The sequence below is a fragment of the Dromiciops gliroides genome, chromosome 3 (assembly GCF_019393635.1).
Source record: "Dromiciops gliroides isolate mDroGli1 chromosome 3, mDroGli1.pri, whole genome shotgun sequence".
In the NCBI taxonomy this organism is placed as follows: Eukaryota; Metazoa; Chordata; class Mammalia; order Microbiotheria; family Microbiotheriidae; genus Dromiciops; species Dromiciops gliroides.
The window spans coordinates 656,950,318-656,974,108 of NC_057863.1; the positions used below are offsets into that span (position 1 = coordinate 656,950,318).

At 62.2% G+C, this 23,791-nt stretch overlaps 5 protein-coding genes across 8 annotated transcripts; 3 read left to right on the forward strand and 2 right to left on the reverse strand.

Moving 5' to 3' along the window:
• Positions 1–838: 838 nt before the first annotated feature.
• IL4I1 (interleukin 4 induced 1) lies at positions 839–4,808 on the forward strand. Its single transcript, XM_043996605.1, has 8 exons — positions 839–871; positions 1,277–1,303; positions 1,405–1,619; positions 2,137–2,249; positions 2,340–2,541; positions 2,960–3,028; positions 3,609–3,745; positions 3,822–4,808. Exons 2-8 carry the CDS (start codon positions 1,291–1,293, stop codon positions 4,612–4,614), a joined length of 1,542 nt encoding a protein of 513 aa, XP_043852540.1. The 5' UTR covers positions 839–871; positions 1,277–1,290; the 3' UTR covers positions 4,615–4,808.
• Positions 4,809–5,000: 192 nt separating this feature from the next.
• On the reverse strand, positions 5,001–11,270 carry TBC1D17 (TBC1 domain family member 17). The gene is made up of 17 exons (XM_043991699.1): positions 10,963–11,270; positions 10,508–10,609; positions 10,274–10,348; positions 9,534–9,657; positions 8,806–9,013; positions 8,587–8,698; positions 8,302–8,463; positions 8,016–8,144; positions 7,815–7,918; positions 7,500–7,594; positions 7,303–7,419; positions 7,030–7,130; positions 6,832–6,931; positions 5,961–6,058; positions 5,760–5,876; positions 5,544–5,630; positions 5,001–5,419 (listed from the first exon to the last, which is right to left on the reverse strand). The coding sequence occupies exons 1-17, from the start codon at positions 10,981–10,983 to the stop codon at positions 5,210–5,212; spliced, it is 1,962 nt and encodes a 653-aa protein (XP_043847634.1). The 5' UTR covers positions 10,984–11,270; the 3' UTR covers positions 5,001–5,209.
• A 437-nt stretch (positions 11,271–11,707) lies between these two features.
• Positions 11,708–14,411, forward strand: AKT1S1 (AKT1 substrate 1). 3 transcript variants are annotated; one of them, XM_043991701.1, is made up of 5 exons: positions 11,743–11,856; positions 12,222–12,447; positions 12,723–13,114; positions 13,237–13,466; positions 13,579–14,411. In XM_043991701.1, the coding sequence occupies exons 2-5, from the start codon at positions 12,338–12,340 to the stop codon at positions 13,723–13,725; spliced, it is 879 nt and encodes a 292-aa protein (XP_043847636.1). In that variant the 5' UTR covers positions 11,743–11,856; positions 12,222–12,337; the 3' UTR covers positions 13,726–14,411. The 3 variants fall into 3 exon arrangements, with proteins under 3 accessions (XP_043847638.1, XP_043847636.1, XP_043847637.1); XM_043991702.1 differs by having other exon boundaries at positions 13,582–14,411; XM_043991703.1 differs by lacking the exon at positions 12,222–12,447 and having other exon boundaries at positions 11,708–11,856.
• A 33-nt stretch (positions 14,412–14,444) lies between these two features.
• On the forward strand, positions 14,445–17,708 carry LOC122746226 (polynucleotide kinase 3'-phosphatase). The gene is made up of 16 exons (XM_043991700.1): positions 14,445–14,741; positions 14,833–14,879; positions 15,021–15,293; positions 15,371–15,450; positions 15,536–15,593; positions 15,679–15,786; positions 15,872–15,943; positions 16,116–16,164; positions 16,253–16,323; positions 16,409–16,501; positions 16,590–16,686; positions 16,825–16,886; positions 17,040–17,149; positions 17,248–17,335; positions 17,426–17,487; positions 17,572–17,708. The coding sequence occupies exons 1-16, from the start codon at positions 14,597–14,599 to the stop codon at positions 17,690–17,692; spliced, it is 1,536 nt and encodes a 511-aa protein (XP_043847635.1). The 5' UTR covers positions 14,445–14,596; the 3' UTR covers positions 17,693–17,708.
• A 109-nt stretch (positions 17,709–17,817) lies between these two features.
• On the reverse strand, positions 17,818–22,440 carry MED25 (mediator complex subunit 25). Of its 2 annotated transcripts, none has more exons than XM_043991698.1 (18): positions 22,166–22,440; positions 21,953–21,998; positions 21,600–21,724; positions 21,411–21,509; positions 21,212–21,332; positions 20,971–21,127; positions 20,543–20,673; positions 20,319–20,406; positions 20,036–20,229; positions 19,773–19,904; positions 19,584–19,669; positions 19,445–19,502; positions 19,180–19,287; positions 18,881–19,090; positions 18,729–18,800; positions 18,606–18,644; positions 18,072–18,252; positions 17,818–17,959 (listed from the first exon to the last, which is right to left on the reverse strand). In XM_043991698.1, the coding sequence occupies exons 1-18, from the start codon at positions 22,432–22,434 to the stop codon at positions 17,859–17,861; spliced, it is 2,217 nt and encodes a 738-aa protein (XP_043847633.1). In that variant the 5' UTR covers positions 22,435–22,440; the 3' UTR covers positions 17,818–17,858. The 2 variants fall into 2 exon arrangements, with proteins under 2 accessions (XP_043847633.1, XP_043847631.1); XM_043991696.1 differs by having other exon boundaries at positions 18,411–18,644.
• Positions 22,441–23,791: the final 1,351 nt, after the last annotated feature.

Sequence of the window (23,791 nt, forward strand, 5' to 3'; positions counted from 1 at the left end):
CAAAAAGAAGAAAAGGGAAAAAAATATGATAGAAGAGGGAAGAGAGAGGGAGAAAAAGAGAGAAAGAAGGAGAGAGGGGAGGAGAGGGAGGGAGAGAAAGGAAGGGGGAAAGATGGAAGGAGGAAGAGGAGGGAAATCGGAGGGGTCGAGGGAGGGGGCAGAGAGAAAGGAGACAGACACAGAGGTTTCAGCAGATTCCAAGTACAATGAGCTGTTGTTGTCAGGCTGTACCTAGAAAGGCATGGTTTCCAGGACAAGGGAACTGATCCAAGTCCCTCTGTATTCTGTCCTGTGATCAGATCCCTCAGAAATACTGTACTCAATTCTAGGCACCACAGCTCAGGGAAGGCATCGGTGAGCTAAGAGTATGTAGAGAAGGGCAAGGGCCTCAGATCTCTGCTGTGAGAAGATCAGTTGGGGATTCTGTCTCCATCATTCGGTCCGTTATCCCACCCACCTCCTTCAGCCTATCCCCTTCCTACTCCATCACCCCAACGGAGACAAAGAACAGGAGAAAAAGAGATGGAGCAGAAGGAGAGCAAGGAAAGTCTCCGGCACTACAGAGTTTACAGAGCCCCCGAGAACTATTTTGGGAGAAACAGCTGAGCAGTCCCCCTTCCTTCCTCTCTCCTCACCACCATCCTCAACCGGACTGGAGGCTCCAGGAGCCAAGCCTGAGCCAGTCTCCAAATTCGAGGAGTTTCAGTTTCCTAAGAAGTTTCCCAAAGCAGAGCCTCGGGCGTGGGGGGAAGAGGCGGGGCCTGTTTCTGAAGGCATTTGCACTCTTCTCTAGCCTGACCCTCCAGAGACCTAAAGGGTAAGAGGAGACCCAGGAGCTGGGAGGCTGCTGTCCACACCCCAGCAGTGACAGGTGAGGCAAACACAAAGAAGAGGAGGACAGGGAGAAAGCCCCAGAGAGATAAGCAGGATTAGGGATGTTCCCTGCAGGGACAGGACTCCAGAGAGACAAGCAGAGGCAGGGAGGGAGACTCAGAGATGGATAGAGAGGTGGGCAGAGGCAGGGACCCAGAGAAACGGGCCAGATGGGAAGGGACAGGGATCCAGAGAGAGACAGGGAGGGAGACATCCACTGGGGCAGGTGTCCAGAAAGATAAACTTGACAACAAGAAAGAGCTGGAGAGAGATAAGCAGAGACCCCCAATCCAGAGAGCCCGAGCTAAGCAGGATGACATTGCGCGGGGGCGGGGGTGGGGAGCGTCTGGCTGAGGGGCTCACAGCGATGGCTTTTCTCCTCAGCCGCCAATTCCATTTCCAGCTTGTTCCCGAGTCATGCGCTGCTGGGGTGAGTATCCCAGGGGTAGCTGGGGAAGGAGGTGGCCACCCTAACCAGGGCTGTGGGGCAGAAAGCTCTGCCTCCCTAAGGTACACCCCTCCCCTTCCCAGGTCTGTTCGTCCTCCTGCACCTCACCGGAGCCAGTGCAGCAGACGCCGGGGATGACCCCTTCCTGAAATGCTTCTTGGATCCAGACTACAGGGAGCTGCTGGACATCGTGAGCCAGGGTCTCAACCGGACCACCCGGCCGCAGCGGGTGGCCGTGGTGGGGGCCGGCATCGCCGGGCTGGTGGCAGCCAAGGTGCTGGAGGATGCTGGACACAAGGTCAGGCGGTCCAGCCCCCAGGCCTTGAGCCTCGAGGCACTTGGAACTGGGGGGGGGCTCCATCTGTTCAGTGATGGAATCCCACTGGATAAGGCCCATGGGCCCCTCTGGTTATAAAATCCACGTCCACTTCACGTGGGAGGGAAGGTTTGGGGGGAGTGGGGAAGAAAGCCACCCTCACCAGTCTGGCCTGCGTGCAGACATCTGGAAAGGGCATTTCCCTGAATCTGTAGGAAAGTCCCACTTCTAACCTAACTGCCAACGGCCAGCGTTTGTCAGAAAGTGAGTCTCTCACTTCTTCAGATTTCGGGGGAAAAAATCCCACTCTCTCCCCCTGCCAAGGAAGCTCTCAGTGCGTCCTAGCCACCATCCCTTTCACTGCACCGACATCTGGTTGTGAGGACAGGCTGGGGCCGGGGCTCTAGGGGCAATCCCCTTCCTGGGCCAGGCCCCAGACACATTCTGGCCCGGGCAGGGGCGGGGGCGGTGCGGCTGCACTGACAAATCTGACTCCCAGGTAACTCTGCTGGAGGCCAGCGACCGCATCGGGGGACGGATCCTGACATACAGGGACGAGAAGACAGGCTGGCTCGGAGAACTGGGGGCCATGAGGACGCCGTGGAGCCACAGGTATGGAGTGGCCCTGCTCGTGAGCCAGCCTCCACTGCTCAGCCCCTCACCGCCTCCTGACCACGGGGCCCATGTCCATTGACTTCTCAGGATCCTCCTGAAGCTCTGCGCCCGCCTGGGCCTCCCCCTGGCCCCATTCGTTCAGTGTGACATGAATGCCTGGACCGAGGCGAATGGGGTGAAGTTACGGAACTTCGTGGCGGAGGCAGCCCCAGAGCAGCTGGGTTATCCCCTGCGGCCCTCTGAGCGAGGACGGTCACCGGAGGCCATTTACCAGATGGCCCTGGACAAGGTGTGCCCAGAGCCTGGCCCAGCTGCATCTCAGCAGTGGGAACCCCGACCCCCCATTTTACAGAGGAGATCTAGGCCAGAGAAATAACCTGCTTGCTGGCCTCCTGTCGTGAATCCTGGGGCTCTTAGCAGCCATGTGGAAATGCCCAGCCCTGAGCCCTGGTTCCAAACCCAATGCCAGCCACATGCCTGGGTCCTTATCTGTCCCAAGGTCCTGGGGCCAAGGGCCCGTCCCACAGCTCCCCAAGCCCGGTGAGGAAGGAAAAGAGGCCTAAGTTTGGAGGCCGACATGTTCAAATCCTGGGAGAGCTTGAGTAAGCCTGGATCCAACAAAGGCCCTCGGCTCTCCATGGGCTAGGATGGGGGAGGGCAGGGGAGGCAGCAGGGGGTGCCATCTTGTGTCCTCACTCCCCTCTCAGGCCCTCCATGACCTCAAACACCTGGGCTGCTCCCGCATGATAAAGAAATTTGAAAGCTACACCCTTCTGGTAAGTAGGCTTGGAGACCCTGGCCACCCACCTCCCCTCCCATGGTTCCCCACTCCTATTGCCCTTGCCCAGCCTGGCTGCCAGGGCTCTCCACCAAGAAGAGTACGACAGGGAAGGCCCTGGGAGCTCTGTGGCAACTGGACCTGCAGCCTCCACCTTCCTGGAGAAGACAGACAGAAAGGGTTAAAGGAGGGGGGACCCCCAGACGGACCCCAGGCCCTGCCCCTCATTCACGCAGGGGATTAAGTGACTTGTCATTCACAGAGAGGAAGCCCAGCAGGGTATTGCACTGACTGCTAGACTCCTACCACTAAGCCCAGAGTTCAAATCCTGCCTCCATGACCCTGGGCCTTTCAGGCAGTGTCCAAGGTCCTGGCACTGGGGGGGATGGGGGAGGGCGGGTCCAAGGGCAAGGCCAAGGTTCAGGGCCAGAAGATCAGAAGCCAGCTAGTCCCACCCCCCAGGGCAGGTCCCACGAGGGGCCTTGGCCCCAGACAAAGGGAGGCCACAGGCAGATAGGAAGCTGGACCAGAGCAAGGGGAGCCCAGGAGGCTGTGCCCACCTGCCCTCTGCCCCCCAGGACTACCTCCTAGGAGAAGGCAACCTGAGCCTGGCCGCCGTCCACCTCCTGGGAGACGTGCTGGCCGAGGATGGCTTCTTCTCCCTCAGCTTTGCCGAGGCCTTACGGGAGCACAGCTACCTCAATGACCAGCTCAGGTGGGTACCGGGAGGCACAGGGAGGGCTGGTGGCCCAGCCTGGGCCCCGCCCACCAGCCTCGGCCTCTGTCCCCAGGTACCAGCGCATCCTCGGCGGCTGGGACCAGCTGCCCCGTGCGCTCCTGCTCTCCCTGTCGGGCCCGGTCCTGCTCCGTGCCCCCGTGGTCCAGGTGTCCCAGGATCGCAAAGGCGCCTCCGTCCTCTACCGGGACCCCCAGCAGCCCTCGCGCCTGCTATCCCTAGCTGCTGACCGCGTCCTGCTGGCCACCACCGCCACAGCCCTGAGCCATATTGACTTCCGGCCACCACTCCGCCCCCCACTCCGCCGCGCACTCCGCCACATCCACTACGTTCCAGCCACCAAGGTCTTCCTCAGCTTCCGGAGGCCATTCTGGGAGGATGAGGGCATCGCGGGGGGGCACTCAACCACCGACCGCCCGGCTCGGGCCCTCTACTACCCACAAGGCTATGGGAGGGAGGCCGGTGGCCTCCTCCTCGCATCCTACACGTGGTCTGATGCCACAGCGACCTTTGCGGGCCTGGGGGAGGAAGAGACCCTGCGCCTGGTGCTGGAAGATGTGGTCGCCCTCCACGGGGAGAAGGTTCGGGAGCTCTGGGATGGGCGTGGGGCCGTGAAGCGCTGGGGGGAGGACCCCTATAGCCAGGGCGGCTTTGTGATACAGCCCCCGCTGCCCAGGCCCCAGCAGGCCAGAGACCCTGAGCAGGAGAGGCCCTGGCACTGGGACTGGACTCAGCCCGAGGGCCGCCTGCACTTTGCTGGGGAGTACACGGCCCTCCCCCATGGATGGGTGGAGGCAGCCATCAAGTCTGGGCTGCGGGCAGCTCAGAAGATACATGGGGCGGCCTAGGGGATGGGGAAGTGCCTTCACACCCAAAGAAGACCCAGGAGTCTCCCTCAGTCAGCGGCCCCGGCCAGAGCCAAGGGGAGGGGGGGTGTCCTGCCTCCCGGGCTTGGCCAGGGCCAGCCACGGGGCCCAGGAAGGTCCCGCCGACCCCGGCGCCCCTGCTGAGCCAGGACTGGACACAGGCCCAGGAAGCTGCCCACGGGCTCCAAGCAGATGCAAGGAGGAAAAGCCAATTAAAGGGTTTGCAGAACAAGGTCTCCTGTTCCCATTCATTGGCATCCCTGCTTGGCCCCTTCTTCCCGCAACCTCTCTGCAAGCGTCCTTCCCAAAACCAACTCCCCTTCTCGTGCCGAGGGGAAATCCCAAATGCCAACACCACGAGGCCAGCGTGAGCGTAAAAGTGACCCCGTTTAATGAGCAGAAAGACAGTGCCCTCCCAGGGAAGGAGGACAAGATCCACCCCCAGCCCCCTCGCCCCAGGGCAGGGGTCCGAGAAGGGCAGAGCTTTGGTGATGGACGAGAAGGGGGAGGGGTAAAGTGCATGTGCGGGCAGGATGGGACAGGCAGAGTCAGGGACCACCAGGTCAGGGTGTAACACTCAGGGGTCTGGCCCGGAGTCTGCAGGCAGGATCTCCAGGTTGTTGTCAGGTTGGGGAGTGGGTGAAGGGCGCTCAGAAGCGGATGACGGGGCTTCGGGGCCTGGGGAGGGGGACAGGGGCAGGGGGGAGCCTGAGGGGGAGGGGCTGCCCGGGGTGGAAGCTGGGGCCGGGCTCAGGCCCAGGATCTCCTGCACGTTGGGAGGCAGCTCCTGCAGGAAGAGGCAGAGACCACAGTCAGAGGGGAAGGGTCCACAGTGCTGTGGGGCAGGTCTCAAGACAGCAGGACTAGGGAAAAGGTAGAAAAGTGAGGGAGAAGGCGGGGAAGGGTCTCACCGGGCAGGCCGTCAGCTGCATATACAATGCTTGGGCACGGGTCAGAACGTCTTCCACACTCAGCTTCATAGTAAGTTCGTTAATGTGCTGAGGAAAACAATAGGGCAGCCTTAGGGGGGGCTGCCAGTCCGGAGTCCTGGGGGGGAGGGGGGATGACATCCCCAGGGCCGTGAGGGACACATGGGCCAGAGTGACTTGGGGGGGGGGGGGTCTCACTTTGAGGATCTCATTGGAGCCAAAGCCCGAGAGCATGAGGGCATCTCTCTCCATGTCGAGAATGGCACAAGCCACCAGCAGGTGCAGGTTGGGGCCTGGGAGCCCGGTCCACAGCACCTGGGGGGGGGGGGGACAAGGTGATCTCAGGGGGCAGCTTCTTTCCTGGGTACCTTCTTTCTCTCAGAGGCAACCTCCACTCACCTCCCACAGACGGAGGACGTCAGGGAATGGGAACTCGCGCTTGAACCAGATGAGAAGCCATCGAAAACAGAAGCAGAGAGAGCCAGAGTCCTGGGAGTCTGATGGGGGGGGGGTGGAAGGCCCTTGACCTCAGGGTCTGGGGTCATGAGCTCCCTAGGCTGTCCCAGCGTGGCTCCCCCCTTCTCCTTCTGCTTAGATCTGAGTTTCTATCTGATAAATTTCTTCCAAAGCATAGTTAGTTTGTTCTTACAGGGCAGCCTCCCCAGGAGGCCGAGGGTAAGTGCTCAGAGTCTTGGGGATGGGAGACACACTTGGCTGCCATGGGCAGAGGCCAGGGGAGGAGGGAAGGCCCCTCATCCCAAAGGTCTCTTTCCAAATCAAATCAAACACATCTCCCACCAGCAAAGGACTTTATGACAAGAAGAGGCAAAGCCCAAGATAAGAATTCTCAATTAAGCGAGAAAAGAAGCACTGGAGAAATGAGCCAGTTCTACCCTCAGAGACAGATGAGTGACTGCAAGAGACCTCAGGAATCATTTAACAATTTAGGAAAGTCTGTGAGAAAGACTGAACTGACAGCCCAAAACTCAAGATCAAAGGAAGGGTTGAGGAGACACCCAACCTCATCCTGCCCATGGCACACACAAGAACTACAAGGAAAACCTGAGTTGGGCTAAGGCAAACTGGGATGGAACCAGTGAAAACCAGTAACATGTGAGCACACTTGTACTAAGGGGTTCTTAATCCCTCACGTTTTGTTCAACACCGTCCCTTCTGGTGTCTGTGTACACGCTGTTTGCCTCACTGTGGTTTGAACCTAAAACTTTTCTGCTCTGACCAGGACTCCTGGACCATAAGCGACTACTATTACCCAGGAAATCACAGAGGGGGGGATCCAGGACCCGTAACAGCAGCAGGAGTTGTCCAAGTTGACGCTTCATTGTCTCTTGACTCTCCTCAAAGTTTCCATGCTGGGGGTAAGGCAAAATGTTTGAAGAAGGCAGTCATCCCAGAACTCCATCCCTGTAACCCCAGCCTAGTGGCAGGACCCCGAAAATTCCCCTCTCACCACAAGTTCCATGAAGCCGCAGAAACACCAGAAGGCATCGACCTCGTTCTGAGTGACGAAGAGGATAGGGGAGAGAAGATCACTCATTCCCTGGACGTAACCTACAAGCACGAACAAGGGTTAAGACGTCAGCTGCTGAAGACACGAGCGGTCGCTTTTCTTCATCTGTACGTCCAAAGCCTGGCACTCAGGAGGTACTTGATGGGTCACTGTGCATCAGGCCTTTGCCCCACACGCTCCCGCCCATCCCAGAGATGCCCTTCCCTCCCGTACCAAGGTCAAAGTGATACATGCAGTAGGTGAGGAGAATGTCATTTAGCAGGCCCAAGCCTGGATTCCCAGGCCCCTCGTAGAACTTGTTGCTGCGGTCAGTTCGGCTCACATCACGCTCTGCAGGAAGGAGAGGACAGTCAGGCCTGAGTGACTCTAACCTCAGGCCCTCCCCACTGCCCTACAGGCCCAGCACTGACCGATGAGGCTGCGATAGCCGTGGAGCAGTGAGTTCCGCCTCTCCTGTTCAGGACTCACTGACTTCCACTGCAGCTTCATACGGAAATACTCATCCCTGAACCCAGCAGCAGAGCAGGGAGAAGAGGGGAAGAGGGTCAGCAGTTCAGCTTCAGAATCAGAATCAGGGCTGGTCCCCCAGCCAGCAGCAGTGGACAGCCTCTCCAGGGCCCCTGGCCAGGGCCAAGGAAGCTTCCACGGGCTCCCACGCACAGGCCCTGGGAATGATCTCTCTTGGGGCAGGGTGTGGAGACGGGTCAGAATGCTCTCTCACTCACGTTTTTCTACGGACGTGGGCCTTGTGCTCCTCAGCTGAGCCCTCCCAGCTAAAGTAACCAAGAAGAAACTTCCAGGCCTCTCTCCTCAGAGAGGGGCACAAGCCCTAAGGAGATGCAAAGCAGTCACACAAACGCTGCTGGGGCGCATCCCCAGCCCCTTACCCAGCTCCACCCCCCCCCAGGGTGCCCTGGCCCACTCACCCCTGAGAAGATCTGAGCCTTGAGCTCCCCGACATCTTGAAGTCGCCCATCTGGGCCCACATGTTTGGCCCACACGTCCTCTGTCACAGGCTGCCCCCGGGAAACCACAGGCCGGGGCCCCAGCTCCACCTGCACTGACCCCCCCCCATGGGGAGAGGTGATGGGCAGCCCCGGCTCACCCCCCACCTCCTCCCAATTCTGGCCTCTCTCAGGTCACCCAGTGCCCCACAGAGATTGCCAACCACCCAGCCTGAGCCGCCCACTTCCTCAGGTGATGGGCACTCACACAGGAGATAACCTCAAAGCCAGGCTCTGTCTCCTCATCCTCAGGGGCTTCAGGATGGCTGGGGGGGGGCCCATCAGGGGGAGGCTGAAGGGCTCCCCGAAAAAAGTTGGTCACCCGTGAGAAACCCCCAAAGGTGGCAGCATAAGGGTCCTGGAGGAAACGCTGAAGGGTGGCAAAAGAGGGAAGGTCACAGACCCCCCCCCCCCACCACACAGAGCTCTTCCTAAAGGAACCCTCTGCCCTCCAAGGCCCTGGGGGCCCCTCCAGCCCTCAGCCCAGACTCACAGATACCACGTTGGAACTGTCATCATCAAAGAGCTGGAGGTGATGGAAGGAGTTGGAGAGGGCAGAGGAGTCGTGAGGGAAGACGAGGTAGAGGCGTGAGTCCTGGGGGGAGCTGGGGCCCAGCGGAGAGAGGCCGAGCCAAAAGAAAGAGGAGCCGGTGAGCAAGGGGAAGACACGGCTGGGAAGAGGGGGCGGGAGGGGAACTCGACTGGCACTGACCTGGCCAGCAGCAGGTAGCGGCTAAGGACCCGCAGCAGGGCCCGCGTGCCTCCCCGGTGGAAGTGCAGAGCTGGCAAGGAGCCGCCGGACTGGGTCACCAGCACCAGATAGGCCCAGCCCAGGCCTGGCTTGGAGCGCCGGATCGACTTCAGCTCCCCGAGGCTCACCGAGAAGGCCCAGGGACCCCGGGAGGCACCCGATCCTGCAGCTGGAGGGAGGGAGCAAGGGGCTCTCACCCACCACCTTCCCTTCTTCTAGGACCCACTCTGGTCCACAGGCACAGCTGGCTGTCTACACCTGCTGCCTCCACTTCCTGTCAGCCATGCTCTCCAAACCCGCCCCTCTGCTGAAACATGCCCCTGGCCAGGGCCAACAATCCCCTAACTGATCCCCTAACTGCCAACCCGGGGCTGCCCTCCCCCTTCTTCTATCACTAACCCTCCTCCTCCTGCACTCCCAGGCTACAGCTTCCCTCCCTTGGCATGACAGGTCTCCACTGTCATTTAAAATCTCCCCACCCATGATCCCATCCCCAAATTCTGCCACTCATCCTGTCTGGTCCCACCCCAGGGTGACTGTCCCTCTCCCATCACCCCGCCTCCAGACCCAGCTCAACCCCTGCCTGGTACAGTCACCCTAGCGTCCCTATGTCAGGACCCAAGTCCTGGCCACCTGGCCTCTGGGTCTTGTTGGGCTAGGGTACCCACCAGAGGGAGCCACAGACTTGCCTGGGGCAGGCTCAGGGGGGCGCGGGCGGGAGCGCACCGTGCTGATCACAGCCCAGTCTGGCTCGTAGCCAGGGTCAAAGGTTGGCTCTTCCTCTGACGGACAGGGGTCTCCCCCACCAGGCTCCTGGGGTAAAATGGGACAGGAAAACCCTGGCTACTGTGTCCGCCCTGGCATTTCTGGACCCCGGCCAGGTAAAAGGTGGCCTGAGTCTGTGGCATTCAGCAAGTGGGGAAGAGGGGACCCAGAACCCAGAGCTTCGGACGGCAAGCGACCCTCGTATCTGGACCCAGATCTGCCCCTGGCACTTTGGGTTCGAGAAGAGACGTTGGACCTCCTAAAGGGGAACTGCCTGATGGGAAATGGCACAAGGAAAGGGGTGTGGGGGCCCTGAATGTATCCTGGGGGATGGAGAAATCTAAAGGGAGGAGGGAGCCGTATATATCCAAAGAGAAGGGCCCCAAACATACACCTAAGTATGAGGGAGGGGGACCTCCCCCCAATATGGTTGGGGAAGGGGTCCCTGAGTAGATCCAGGGCCGAGGGTCCAGAATGGCCGCTTTAGTCCCCCCCCCAGCCAAGCTTCTGCGCGCATGCTCAGCAGCCCGCTGGCGCGGACATCCCAACTCCTTGTGGCTAAGTCTAACTTGGGGAGCCAGTTCCAGCAGCGACCTTTAGACAGCAACTTGTGACCACGGGGTGGGGGGCAGGCCGTATGTAAACGAGGGGGCGGGGCACCCACCTTCCGAGAGAAGACCACGTGGGAGGAGTCTCCAGCCTCTTCCACCGGAGCCCAATGCAGGATGACATCATTGTCCTGGGGTGGGGGATGGGCAAAAAGGAAGAAGAGGCCAAATGACCCAGGGTTGCCCCTCGACCTTCCCCTTCCGCGGGCACCTAGACACCCACCACGCTCCCGCCGGTTCCCCAGACCGCACCCCCAGAGCTGGAGCCACACCCACCTCCCGGAACCCACCTTCTCGAGCAGGCGCAGTACGCCGGCGATCAGGGAGCCCGGGTCCTGGTGCCGCCCCCTGGCGCTCGTGTGCAGGAACACTCCGCCCTTCTCGAATACCACCTACGGGTGGGGGTGGAGCTCAGGATCAGCGTGCACGTGTGCACAGAAGATGGGAAGAGGGAGAGGGAAAGGCGCGCTCCCGGGGACTGGAGGCCCCCGCATGCGCACAACCTAGAGCGAGAAAGCGGTTCCGCCGGAGGGCGGTACCTGGGAAGGGAAAAGGGGCGCATGCGCGGAAAGACCAGGGACGCATACACTTTACCAAGGGGTTCAGGGACGAGGGAGGCGCATGCGCTGAGATCAGAGACCAGAAGGGCAGTGGGGAAGGGTCAGAGAAGTGCAGGACCCAGATTCCGAAAAGAGGAAGGAAAGGATCAAGCCAGAGGCCTCTTAGGTTTTCTGTCATCTCTTACCCGGTAGCCAGCCTCCTCCATAGTCGCAGCTGGGGCCGAAGCCACTCCCCTAGATCGCTCCGCCTACGGAGACCCTATGTCACTTCCGGCGGATCGGACCACCCCCTCAAAGGGAGTGAATTGGAAGCGTCCGCTTGTTCCTTACTCAATGGATCAAACCACTAATCCAGAAGAAAAAGGGACCAATGCGTTCTGCGCAGACGCAATGGGGGGCGGTGCCAGGAGAGAGCAGTGCTCCGAGGCATCACGTGGCCTCCCAGCAAGAAGTAAACAAAGAGGGAGGTTGCCAAGCCACGCCCCTCTTCGCGTACCCCGCCTTTTCCGCCTCGATAATTAGGGATGCCGCCGCAGAGCTGCCATCGTTCCAGGAAGCGAGCTGAACAGTGCTGTGAGCGCCATGTTAGTGCGGGGCATGCCACTTCCGTGCACGGAAGTGGGGGGAGGAAGGGAAACGGAGCGGGAGTCACCCAGAGGAAGGCAGCGGTCGTAGCCGTGGTCTCGCGGGCCCCCAATGCGAGGACGTGGGACTACCTGGCCATGCTCGCAGGCCGAAGGCGAAGCGGCCGCCCTCAGAGATAAGGACTGTGGCGGAGGCGCCGCGGGCCTCCGCAAGGGGCGGGGCGTGAAACTGCGCGGCCGCCATGATGCTTAAGGGCAGGTCGGGTGGGAACCGCCTCACAGAATAAGTGTAGGCTGCGGAAATACGCCGACGGCGGGTCGCAGGCGCTCCAAAGAGGCTAGCGCCGGGCGGAAGTGACGCCGAGGTCGCCATGCCTTGTGAGGGCGAGAGGCCCGCCATGCTGGCCGCAGGCACGTGAACGGCGGCGGTGCGGACGCCTGGGGAGGAACGAAGGCTGGCGGGGAGGGAGGCAGGGAGACGGGAGCCCGGCCGAGGTAAGCGAGCGGGGTGTGTAGCCACCCTCGCGTGGTGTTGGGGGCCGAGGCCCCGCGGTTCGACCCGGAACCTCCCCGATGCCAAACCCGTACCTTATGCCAGGATGATGGGGTGGTGGGGTTGGGGGGGGGGGTCCTAGGGTCCGGTTAATGGCGTTCCCCCCTCCCACGCAAGGGCGGGACTTCCTGTTTCAGCCTACTCTTTCTGAAGGGAGCTTTTGATGTTAGCTTTTCCCCGCCCCGTGAGGCGGGACATCCTTTTTCCTATTTTAGGAATGGGGGGGCGGGGAGGGGGTGATTGGATCTTTCCTCTCCTCACCGGTTGGGGCTGCCTCTTACCTCGGAACTCCTTGTCCCGCCCACAAGGGGCAGGACTTCCTGTTTTCCCACGTGGAGGGCGGAGCTGAGCAACTGTTCTATGCCCAAAGCGGGGGGACTTGTGGCAGGTGTGGAGGCGATCCTCTCTTAGGTGGAAACCTGGATGCAGTTCCGGACTGTCGCGTTCCCCCTCCTCCCGGAAATCTTCCTGGAATACCCCTGCTCCAGAACCCTTATACTTAGGCATTCGATGTCCCTAGTCCCTGAACCGGGGTGAGACCCCCAGCTTGTAGCCTCCATTGCTCCCCCCATGACAGCGTCCAAGCCTGTCCAGTGACAGGGTGACGGCCTGGCCAGGGTCCTTCTGGGCCTGCGGAGCCGTTTCTGTAAAAGGGCAGTGGACTATAAACAGCCTCTTCAGGTTTCTCAGGCTTTAACGTGTTGTCATTTTCAAACCCTTTCCTGGGGGGGGGGGGAGGGGGAGGGAATCCCCAGTGCTGGACTCGCCCCGACGGCTCTGCCTGGGTCACCTCTTCTCTCTCCCCCAGGGCGTGGATGGCATCCGGGCGCCCTGAGGAGCTATGGGAAGCCGTGGTGGGGGCAGCCGAGCGCTTTCGGGCACAGACGGGGACGGAGCTGGTGCTGCTGACAGCTGCGCCCCCGCCCCCGCCGCGGCCGGGCCCCTGTGCCTATGCAGCCCATGGCCGGGGCGCCTTGGCCGAAGCCGCCAGGCGGTGCTTACATGACATCGCCCAGGCCCACCGGGCAGCCGCCGCCAGGCCCCCAGCACCACCTCCTGCGCCGGAGCCCCGCGCCCCCAGCCCCAGGAGTACTCCCCATCCCCGGAGGCCGGAGGACAAAGAGGACGAGGAAGACGGTAACGAGGACGAGGAAGAGACGGAGACGTCGGGGAGCAGGCTGGGACTGGGCGACAATGGCGGTGAGGACGAGGGTCAGCGGGGAGTGGGGAGGGGACTCTGAGCGCAGGGCCGGGACCTGGGCGGGGCTCTGGGAAGGCATGGGGACCAGTAGGGATTCTGTGCCTGACCCCCTCCCCCCCAGGCCTGTTTGTGATGGATGAAGACGCTGCCCACGAGGACCTGCCCCCGTTCTGTGAGTCAGACCCCGAGAGCACCGATGATGGGAGCCTGAGCGAGGAGGCGCCCGGCCCCCAGTCGTGCGGGAGCCAGGCACCCCAGCAGTACGCCAAGTCCCTGCCGGTGTCCGTGCCCGTCTGGGGCTTCAAGGACAAAAGGACCGAGCCCAGGTCCTCGGACGAGGAGAACGGACCAGTGAGTGCAGGGAAGGCGGCCGGGAGGGTGGGGGTGGGAAGAGGAGGGGTCTGGAGTCGGGCTGGGGTGGGGAAGGGGCCTGGCCGCCCGGGCTGACCACGCCCCCTCTCAGCAGCCCTCCTCCCCGGATCTGGAACGCATCGCGGCCAGCATGCAGGCGCTGGTCCTGCGCGAGACTGAGGACTCCCAGGTGTTCGGAGACCTGCCCCGGCCCCGCCTCAACACCAGCGACTTCCAGAAGCTGAAGCGGAAATACTGAGCGGGGAGCTGCCTGCGCCTCTCCCCCCCACCCCCTCCCTACGGCCTTGCCCCTGGCACGCCCGGGCCTGGCCAATCCCGGGTCCGCTTGCTACCCCACCCTCCCTCCTCCCCTCCCTCCGGGGCTCCCCGTTTTCTGCCTCTTCCCGGGCGTTGGGGGAGAGTAATGGAAGTGTCCAATCAATTCCCTGACTTTCCTCTTCATTCCGCTCTTCGACGGGCCCTGGCCAATCCCGGGCTCCCTTCTGCGGGGCATCCTCTTAGGGGCGGGGACAGGGGCATCCAATCAGCTCCTCGGACGGCCGGGGTGTAGCCCTCGGCCAATCGTAGCCTTAGCTCCTTTGGGCCCTCCCCTTCTCGGAGGATCCAATCAACGCCTGAACTGCCAGTGGCTCCGCTATGCGGGGATGAGACCGTACTATTGGGGAAACCCCAACTCGACACTACAGCCGCCCTGTCTTGGTCCTGCCCCACCTGAAGGACGGCCCAATTACACTAGTACCTATCTTCTGACGCTACCCATCCTCCGTTGGCCTGTTCCTGGGAAGGGTTGAGCCGATCAGCTACCCCTCGCCCTCGGGGCTTGCTAAGCCTCCATTCCCACACATGCCTTAAAGGGCCCTCCCCGCCTGCGTGACGGTGGGGAGGGGCTGGGGGAACGCCTGCGAATAAAGAGTTTGACTTTGACAGTGGTCTTGGCTCTAAGAGAAAGGGATCGGGTGGTATTCCGGGCGTGGGTGCGGCCTCACCGCTCTAGAAAAAAAGGGGCGGGCCGAATTGAAATAGGCTTTGCCATGAGCCAGGCCCCTTCCGGTAACTAACTGGGTAGGTGGGACTTCCGGCCATTCGGGAGCCTGTACAGTGCAGCCCGAATGGCGACCCCGGAACCCTCCCTGTGGCTGCACAGCCCGCCTGGAGGACCGCCCCCAATCCCATTGCCCCCGGCGGACCGCAGTCTTGTGCTGGGTCGGGGACCACTGACCCGAGTCACGGACAGGAAGTGCTCTCGCAGCCAAGGTGGGGAGACTGAGGGCGGTGAGACCCGAGGGAGGAGGGGGGAGACGGACACCGAAGGGGCGGGACTTCATCTTCTCCCCTCCCCCACCAGTGGAGCTGCGCGTGGATCCCGAGTCTCAAGTCGTGACGGTGACGCAGGTAATTGCGCGGGGGACGGGGAGGGGGCGGTGACCGGAGGGACTGATCGCCGTGGGCTGGCGGGAGGGTGGTCCCCTCTGCCTTCGCCTTCGCCGTAGTGGGGGCGGGGCCGGGGCCTGATCGGCCCCGCCCCCTCCCCAGCTGGGCGTAAACCCCTCCACTGCGGGGCGCACCCGGCTGAGTCCAGGCTCCAGCGCCCCGCTGGCCGTCGGGGAGACGCTACTGCTGGTGAACGGCCTGTACCCACTGACCCTGCGCCGGACCTCGGGACCCCTGGAGCCCGACCCGCCGTCATCATCGCCGCAGGCGGCCCTGCCAGAGACCCCCAGGAAGCGGCCCCGCAGCCCTGACGGCTGGCAGGCGCTTGGGCCCCTGCTGGTGTTCACGGCCCCTGGAGCCCGGGCCCGCGAGAAGGTGAGCGCCGGGTCTTCGTCCCCCGCTCCCCGAGCCCCAGCTAGGGCCCCCCACTCAAGGTGCTTTGTGTCCTCTAGGTGGCCTGCTTTGATCTGGATGGGACCCTCATCACCACCCGGTCGGGGAAGGTCTTCCCCACTGGCCCTGAGGACTGGAGGTGAGGCCGCCACACTTGGGGGGGCGCCGCGGCCAGGCAGGCAGGGCCCCTCCCCGTGCCATCTCTTTTTTCCCCTTTCCACCAGGATTCTATTCCCGGGGATCCCCAAGCGGCTTCAGGAGCTGGAGGCCGATGGCTACAAGGTAGGGGAGGGGGTAGGCCTGGGGGCCTGGGATGGAGCGGCCCTGGGGACCCTCGGTGACATCCCCTTCTTGGCCTCATCTGCAGCTGGTCATCTTCACCAACCAGCTTGGCATCGGCAGAGGGCGGCTGCGACCCCAAGACTTCCAGGCCAAGGTGGAAGCTGTGCTGGATGCCCTAGGGGTCCACTTCCAGGTGGGTGTGAGGCAGGTTGAAGGGGCCCCATGGTGGCTGCCACCTGTGGCCTTCTCCACCATTCCGACCCATCCTCTTCCTGCAGGTGCTGGTGGCCACAAGCTCGGGAATTTACCGGAAGCCAGTGACTGGCATGTGGGATCACTTGTGTGAGCAGGTGCCCCTGTGCTGCCTTTGGGCTGGGAAGGGGGGAGGGGCTCTGTTTCTGGGTGTCTCCCCACCCCATTACCACTGGGACCTGGCTCTGCTCTCCTTGCCTTCATCAGTTACAGGTTGTTTCCCAGGTGACCCTCCTCCCACCCCTTTCAGCATCTTCATTTTCCTTTCAGGCCAACGAGGGAGTCCCCATTTCTATGGCTGACAGCATCTACGTGGGAGGTGAGTGCAGGAGCAGTTTGGGGCACAGTGGAGGGCTTTATGGGGTATCCCCCTCCCAAGGCCGGGGAGTGACAATAACTCTTTTCAGATGCTGCAGGACGTCCAGCCAACTGGGCTCCAGGCCAGAAAAAGAAGGATTTCTCTTGTGGGGACCGGCTGGTGAGGGGTCCCATCTCCCCAGCCCCTACCTAAGACCCCAACCTGGGGGGGAATCTTCTTTCTCACCCTGCCTTCTTCCTCTCAGTTTGCTCTGAACCTTGGCCTGCGATTCTCAACTCCTGAAGAGTTTTTCTTGAACTGGGCCCCGGCCCCCTTCACACTCCCAGACTTTGACCCGGTGAGGTTTGGGGAGCTCTGGATGGGAGGGGGCTTACACCAGGGAGCCCTTGGTGGGCCTGGCCTCATACCTCCTCCATTTCCTCCAGAGAACTCTGAGCCCCACAGGGCCAATCTGCCTGCCCCCCACCGGGCCTCTTGTGAGCCATGGCCCTGAGATAGTCGTTGCTGTTGGCTTCCCTGCAGGTGAGGCAGCCTGTGACTCCCATTAACCCGCCCCCCCCCCCAAACACACACACACACACACACACACACACACACACGTCCTGTCACCCCTTCCTAGACCCACCCACACCTGACTTCTGTGCCCATCCCCTCCCACAGCTGGGAAATCGACTTTTCTCCAGGAACATTTGGTATCAGCTGGCTACGTCTATGCAAACCGGGTACGGCCAGGGCTGGGTGGGCGGTCTACCACATCCCACTTCCAGGACACCTGAGGCAAAGGGCTTTATCTGCTTGTCCCCAGCTAGTTAAAGTGGGGGGAGGCCAGGGCTCCAAGTTGAGGCCCCAGGCTCAGTCTGTCTGTACACCCCTAGGACACTCTGGGCTCTTGGCAGAAATGCGTGGCTGTGTGCACAGAGGCCCTGAAGGCCGGGGGCCGTGCTGTGGTGGACAACACTAACCCTGACCCTATAAGCCGGGCCAGGTACCAAAGAGGCTGGGGGGCTGGGGATGGGGGTTAGGGGTTGGGGCAGGACCGGAGAGGACCAGAGCCATCAGTTGTCCCTTTCCTGACTCTGGCAGGTATATTTCATGTGCCAAGGACGCCAGGGTCCCCTGTAGATGTTTCCATTTCACTGCTTCACTGGATTTGGCCCGGCACAACAACCGGGTAAGGAGGGAGAGCTGGCGTCTGGTTGTGATCCTGGTCTCTGACCCCCCCAACCTTCTGATCTCATGACCCTTTGACTTCTCCCCCCAGTTCCGAGAGATGATTGGCACCCCACACCCTTCAGTGTCTGACATGGTCATGTTCAGCTACAGGTAATCTCGGGGCAGAGGCTGGACTTGGTGCCTCTGGGGAGAGGGAGATGGAGGCCCTGGTCTGAGCCATCTCCTCCTCTCCAGGAAGCAGTTTGTGGCACCCTCTCTGACGGAGGGCTTCTCACAGATCCTGGAGATCCCGTTCCGACCGCGTTTCTCAGACGCCCGGCACGAAACTCTGTACCGCCAGTTCTCAGAGGGTTGAGCCCCCCTTCAGCCTCAATAAATGTTATTTTTCCAGCACCTCCCTTGTGTGTCTGCCCACCCGTGGGGGAGGAGCGGCAAAAGGCTTCCTTGGTCTTCCTCCTGTCAAGACAGTGCCCAGATAGGAGGCTGGGAAGGAGGAAGTTTTATTGGGGTGCGGAACAGTCTCAGATGAGGTCCATCAAGATATCCTCCTCCATGACACTGGGCGGCTGCAGGCCAGGCTGGGGGACCGGGCCCCTGGGGCCTCCACTCAATAACATCTGACCTGAGCAAAGGAAAAAGGGGGGGGTCAGACTGACTCCCCAAGACCCAAGCCCCCCAACAATACCCAACAAAGCTTCCCCACTACCAAGCCTGAGGATCCCCCATATGCACACCTGGTAGAGGGGCCCGTGGGGGCATCTGTCCAGGCCAAGGCTGAGTAGGTGGGGGGTGCAGCAAAGGAGGGCCCAAGGGTGGCTGGCCCAAACCCTGGTGTGGGGGAGGCAGCAGGGTTGGGGCCCCTGGAGGCTGGAGGTGGTGAAGGGAAGCCTGGGGTGGTGGTCCCCCAGCCTGGGGCTAGAAGAGAAGGGGAGAGAAGCTCGGTGCTGTACTGTGGCCTTCCCCAGACCACTGCCCAAGGCTGCCCCACCATCCACCCCTCCTGACCCTCTGGTCTCCATGCACCCCTCCCCCAACCCTGGCCAGTCCCTAACGTCCCCCCCTAGTGCCCTCACTGGTGGGGGGGGTGGCGGGTTCAGCAGGAGGCTCCGAAGCTGGGGGTTGGCACCCGGGTTCTGGGGCCGCAGGAGAGGCCCAGGAGGGGGAGCCCCGGGAGGGGGAGCTCCGGGAGGGGGCCCCCCTGGTGGAGGCTGGGCAGGGCCTTGGGGAGGCTGAGGTTGTCCACCTGTCCCAGTCACCCCTACTCCTACCCCTCCTGGGGGCTGCGGCTGTGGCTGGCGGAGCTGGAGCTAGAAAGGCACAGAAAGATGAGGCCCTGCTCCGAGCTGGAGTGGGGGCCCCACCCCGCCCCCCCATCCCTGCCCGGGCCTCACCAGGCTCTGGGGGGGCCGCTGCTGCTCCTCTAGGAGGGGGCCGAGTCCCGGGGGGGCCTGTGGTCCCCCCATCTGCAGGGAGAAGGAAAGACTTCAGGAGCTGGGCCTGGGCAGCACCCCGGGGGCTCAGCGCAGGCTCCCACCATACTCACCCCCCGAGGCGGCGGCGGCTGCTGCTGCAGCTGCTCCAGTTTCTGCTGCTGCACCTGCTTGTGGTTGGTGATGACCTGGCGGATGCCATTGACAAAGCCGCTCTGGTCGTTGGGGATGAGCCCCATGAAGATCTTCTTCTTGGAGGAGTAGAGGAGCATGAGGACACGCACCTCACAGGGCGCCGTGTGGTGGAAGTGGACGCAGCCGGCCTAGGGCGAGGGGGAGCAGGGGCTCAGGGCGGCCCAGGGCAGAGGCCCCGTCCACCCCCACCCAGCCCCACCCCCGCTGGCACACTCACAAAGCCGTTGCCCATGATGCGGTAAAGGCCTTTGAGGGATTCTAGGTCCTTGTTGGTGAAATGAAACTGAACCATTCTCGAGTTCCTGAATAGGGGCCCCAGTGTGGTCTGCACAGAGAGGACAAGGACAGACGGGCAGCTGGAGGGGCGGGGGGCAAGGATGCGGGGCAGGGATGGATGGGGGGAGCAGGAGGTGGCCATGGGGAGCCTGGGATAGGGCTGTGGCTGGCAGGAGGGGTAGGGGGGGTGGGCAGGCCCTTCTCACCAGCAGCTGCTGTGGGATAAGTTGCATGATCAGCTTCTGGGGCCACTGCTCCGTCTTCCTGCAGAGGTCAGAGCAGAATGAGGGTCTTTGCCCCCCCCCCCAACCTCCACTGCACCCCCCAGCCCAGCACAATACTCACAGGTTCTCTCCCTGGTTCACATAGACCTGGCAAGGCAGGGACCTTGTCAGCTTCGTGTTGGCGTCCACCGAGGCGGGTTTGGGCTTCTGGGAGGGGGAGGGAGTGTCACGGGGTCCCATCCTCCCCCGCAGCCCCCCCCCCACCTCCTCCCCATCCATCAGCCTTGCCACCCTCTCCCCGAAACCCTACCTCCTGCCACTCGAGGACACCACTCCAGGCCAGGACCTTATTGGTGACAGACTGCTGCCCTGCCCCAAGGGCGGGGCCTCCCAGCTGAGCTGGGTTTGGGCCACTCACCCCTGCTGCAGCCACAGGACCAGCCTGCCCACGGGAGACAAAGAAGCATCAGCCACAGAGCCGGGAGGGGGGGCAGAGGGCTCGAAAGGCGAGAAGAGGCTTGTGGGATATTCCCCAGAAGCCTTTGGGGGAGCAGATACAGAGAAAGCACATACCATGGGGGGGCCTCCAGGCTGGGTGGGAGGGGCCAGCCCAGCCCCAGGGGCCACGGCTGCTACCAGGCTGGGCTGGGAAGCAGGAGGCAGCTTGGGGGCCCCAGGGGGGCCAGGAGGTAGCGGAGGGGCCGGAGCCTGGCTGAAGGGGGGCCCCACTCCCGGGGCAGCAGCCTGCAAAGGGTTGATGGGCGAGACTGCCAAGAGAAACAAGAAGCTGCAGAGCCAGGGCCCCTGCCCACGGAGGACCCCCCTCTACCCTCCCCAGCCCCCTCCCCACACTCACAGCGAGGGCCCAGTCCTGCCTTCTGTCTCTTGGCATCTTCCACAGCATTCTGGGCAGCCACCTGGGCAGCGCTGAGGTTACTGGCCACCTGGAAGGGGGACCACACAGCCACCCCTAGGCTCTCCCATCCTCCAGCCCTGGCTGCCGGAAGCCCTCCCCCTTTGCCCCTATGTCCCTGATGACCGGGTCCCAAAGCGGGGGCAGGCTGGACAAGGAGGCTGTACCTGGTAAGGCTGGGAGACCGGAGGCAGCGGCTGGGGGGGCGCTGCAGAGAGTGAGGTGCCAGCAGGTGGTGCTGGAGGCAGGGGAACCGGTTGCTTGGGCTGGAGGGGGCCGGGCCCGGAACCTCCACCGACTAGGAGAGGCCGGGCCAGGGAGTGGCAGAGAGGAGATGAAAACACAAGGGGCAGAAGGGATGAGAGGTGAGGTCAGGGAGCGGGAGGGAAGCGAGGCGGCCTCCCCCAAGCACTGAGCTGCTGGGCCAGGCCAGGAGCCATCCTTCATCATCCTCCCAGCCCCATCCCCTCTTTGCTCCCCTTCTGGCCGCTCCCCAAGGAGCTGAGCCCCTGGGCACCCATATGGTGCTGATGGCCCGCCCCGCCTCTGGGGGCACAGCAAAGCACAGATGCGGTCCCAAGTCCCTGACACCCACCCGGCAGCACGAGGCCTCGCACCAGCACCATATGCCGAGGGTCCTGGCTCACATCTGCGGGCTGCGTCTCCAGCATGGCAGGGGGTGCTGCCTTCTCAAACAGGAGCCGCAAGGCTGGCAGCTTTCGGGGGGACACGATGGAGAAGTGGATGCCGCGCTGTGGGACAGAGGAGCCCCTCAGATTGGGCCCCACAAACCCAGTGCCCAGCCCCCGCCCGACAGGGCCGGCCTGCTGGCCCACCTCGCCAATCTTCTGCACCAGGCTCTCGGTGGTGTAGCCCGAGTAGGTGGTGCTCTCCACGGCCGGCAGCAGGTATGGGGGCGAGTTGCAGATGAGAAGGCAGACCCGGTGTGTCTGGCCACTGAGGAGAGGGGGATGGAGGGCTCAGCAAGGGGGAGGGGGGCCCAGGCCGCCCTGCCAGCCCCGGACCCTGGCTCACATCTGTTCCCGCATCTTCTTGAAGTCATCGAAGAGCTGCAGGGCCGTGCTCAGTCCCTCTGCGATGAGGCTGCAGCTCTCGCCGCCCCCACCCATGAACCTGTGGGGACAGGGAGGCCAGGATGGGCTCCAGACCCTGGCCCACCCCCCTCACCGACCCCCCAGCCACAGCCCCGGCCCTGGCACTCACTGGATGCCGTCCAGCCACGTGACAAACTCATAAGCACTGCTGGTGGGCGCGTGGCACTGGACGTAGGACTCGGGGGCGCAGTCCACAGTGTTGAACACAACCAGGCTGTACTGGGTGCCCCCATACTGCAGACGGAAGAGAAGGGGGCAGCTGGCGTGCTCACCTCCCCAAGGAAGGCTGGACCAAGCCCCGCCTCCAGCCCAGGCTCCGCCCCCCCAGGACCTAAAGGGTCAGGGGATAGTATGGCCAAGGACCCCGTCCCTCCAGGGCCTTGAGTACCAGCAGACCCACCCACCCACCCAGGCCAGAGCCTTCCCCCGGCCTCCCTCCTCCCTCCAGGGCCCCTTTCTCACGTCTCCTCCAAAGTCGGTCTCTGCTGGGGGGCCCCCATTGAAGTACCTGGGGAAAGAGAAGTGGGCGGGGTCAGGGCTACGCTGAAGCTGGGTCAGGGGTCCCAGACGGCACGCGGGGAGGTGGGGGTCAGGGGTCCCGACGGGGTCTCGCGCGCGCGCGCGCACACACACACACACACACACACACACGCACACACACGCACGCGCACGCACTCGATAGCCGGCAGCAGGTAGTGCTTCCGCAGCCCCTCGAAGTAGGGTCCCAGGTTGGCCGTGCCCTCGATGACGAAGACTACATCGGCCACCAGGCCGCCTGCGCGGGCCGGGCCCTCGGCCCCGGGCACCATCCCGAGCCCCGCTCGGCTGCCTCCGCTCCCACCGCCTCGATCCCCTCCTGCCGAAGCCACAGCCGCCCTCACAGCACCCTCGACGAGGCGACGCCGCTCCTGGCGCGCCCCTGATGACGCAGGCGTGGCGGCCATGTTGGTGCGGGGCGGGCCGAGCGGAGGCTGGGCCCAATGAGCCAATCGCCGAGAGGTGCGGCCGGTGACGTAAACGGTTGCTGGGTGACGGCACAACTCGCCGGTCGCCATATTTGAGCGGGGCGGATGCTCACCGAAGAAGCACGCCCAGGCGGCGGTCGCTTGGCAACGTCTCATCTCGCGTTGTTTTCCAAAACCTGGGAGAGTCTCGCCGAGGAAGATGGTTCCTCAGCAACGCATCCTCCCTCAGCCACCTTGGATGGGGCGGATGTTCTCCGGAGCGCATACGACTTATCAGTTGCTAGGCAACAGTACATCTCACGTATTCTACAGTCTGGGGACAGTTGCTAGGCAACGCCATCCTCCAATTCTCTCTAGGCCGAAGGCAGTGGCTTGGGAATTTGCTCCTCCACTCAGCACCAGGGAGCACCCTCCTCTACTGGCCAGCCTACCTCTGACTTCCCTGGACACAAAAACTTGGCCCTCATCATCTGTCTCCATCTAGGCTTCCCTTTCTCCCGCCTGTTAGCCATGAATGGAATTGTCCGGATTTCTGAAGTTCCCAGTTAGCCTGACTCCCCACCTCCCGCTGGCCCCACCCAGAAGGAGAGAAAATAAGACTCACGGCGGGGGGGGTGGGGGGGGTGGGGGGAGGGGGGGTGTCTGGGTTCAAGGATTTTGCAAGCCTGGGTCCTTAGGAGGATGATAGAACTCTGAACTGTAATAGGCAAGTTAGGAAGAGGGTGAGGTTGAGAGAGGGGGAGATAGAGTTCGGTTTTGGACATATTGAGTTTAAGATGTCTTCGGGAATCCAGTTATCTGAAAAATAATCTGCACAAAGAAAATAACCCATGACATTATCAAGGAGGTCCAGGAAAGAGGTTACAAAGGTTGAGCACTGAGAGGAGGCCATAAGATTGAGTCATGAAAAGATCATCTGTCAATTCGGGGAGAGATCTGTAGACAGCTTTTACAAGTTTAGACAAATAGGAAAAGAGAGCTTTGGGACAATGGCTGGTAAGAAAGATGGGCTCTATTGAGAGCCTTTTAAGGATACCTAGAGTAGTTCCATTAACTCCACCCCACCGCAGCCACACACAAAGATGGTCATACTCTTCACCTTCCAGCACCCACAAACAGATCACTTCAATATTCAAGAATTCCAAAATCCCATGATCTGACCAGTCTATTGGCTTTCCACCTCTCCTGCCTTCCTTTACATAACCCTTATTCTTTATCCTCACGGTGACTTCTTATCCCTTGGCCCTCCAAGTTTCTCCTAGGCTCTCTCCCCTGCACTAGCCACATTTGAGTTCTTGATGAACCAATTCAACTCTACACCGTCCTCTCTTGAATG

What these genes read in the sequence shown, in the direction of transcription:
- IL4I1 (XM_043996605.1), top strand. An exon ending in TGGAGGATGCTGGACACAAG is followed by an intron (nt 1,620 to 2,136) that starts GTCAGGCGGTCC and finishes TCTGACTCCCAG; the next exon opens with GTAACTCTGCTGGAGGCCAG. An exon ending in ACCAGATGGCCCTGGACAAG is followed by an intron (nt 2,542 to 2,959) that starts GTGTGCCCAGAG and finishes CTCCCCTCTCAG; the next exon opens with GCCCTCCATGACCTCAAACA.
- TBC1D17 (XM_043991699.1), bottom strand. Translation starts at nt 10,983, where the DNA reads ATGGAGGAGGCTGGCTACCGG. An exon ending in GCGGCTTCATGGAACTTGTG is followed by an intron (nt 6,932 to 7,029) that starts GTGAGAGGGGAA and finishes CCTTACCCCCAG; the next exon opens with CATGGAAACTTTGAGGAGAG. An exon ending in CCCCCTCTGTGATTTCCTGG is followed by an intron (nt 6,059 to 6,831) that starts GTAATAGTAGTC and finishes CCCCCCCATCAG; the next exon opens with ACTCCCAGGACTCTGGCTCT.
- AKT1S1 (XM_043991701.1), top strand. Translation starts at nt 12,338, where the DNA reads ATGCAGTTCCGGACTGTCGCGTTCCCCCTCCTCCCGGAAATCTTCCTG. An exon ending in GGGACTGGGCGACAATGGCG is followed by an intron (nt 13,115 to 13,236) that starts GTGAGGACGAGG and finishes CCTCCCCCCCAG; the next exon opens with GCCTGTTTGTGATGGATGAA. An exon ending in CGGACGAGGAGAACGGACCA is followed by an intron (nt 13,467 to 13,578) that starts GTGAGTGCAGGG and finishes GCCCCCTCTCAG; the next exon opens with CAGCCCTCCTCCCCGGATCT.
- LOC122746226 (XM_043991700.1), top strand. Translation starts at nt 14,597, where the DNA reads ATGGCGACCCCGGAACCCTCCCTGTGGCTGCACAGCCCGCCTGGAGGA. An exon ending in TGCTGTTGGCTTCCCTGCAG is followed by an intron (nt 16,687 to 16,824) that starts GTGAGGCAGCCT and finishes CCCCTCCCACAG; the next exon opens with CTGGGAAATCGACTTTTCTC. An exon ending in TGGCCCGGCACAACAACCGG is followed by an intron (nt 17,336 to 17,425) that starts GTAAGGAGGGAG and finishes TTCTCCCCCCAG; the next exon opens with TTCCGAGAGATGATTGGCAC.
- MED25 (XM_043991696.1), bottom strand. Translation starts at nt 22,434, where the DNA reads ATGGCCGCCACGCCTGCGTCATCAGGGGCGCGCCAGGAGCGGCGTCGC. An exon ending in TACCTGCTGCCGGCTATCGA is followed by an intron (nt 21,999 to 22,165) that starts GTGCGTGCGCGT and finishes CTCTTTCCCCAG; the next exon opens with GTACTTCAATGGGGGCCCCC. An exon ending in AGCGGCCCCCCCAGAGCCTG is followed by an intron (nt 18,645 to 18,728) that starts GTGAGGCCCGGG and finishes GTGCCTTTCTAG; the next exon opens with CTCCAGCTCCGCCAGCCACA.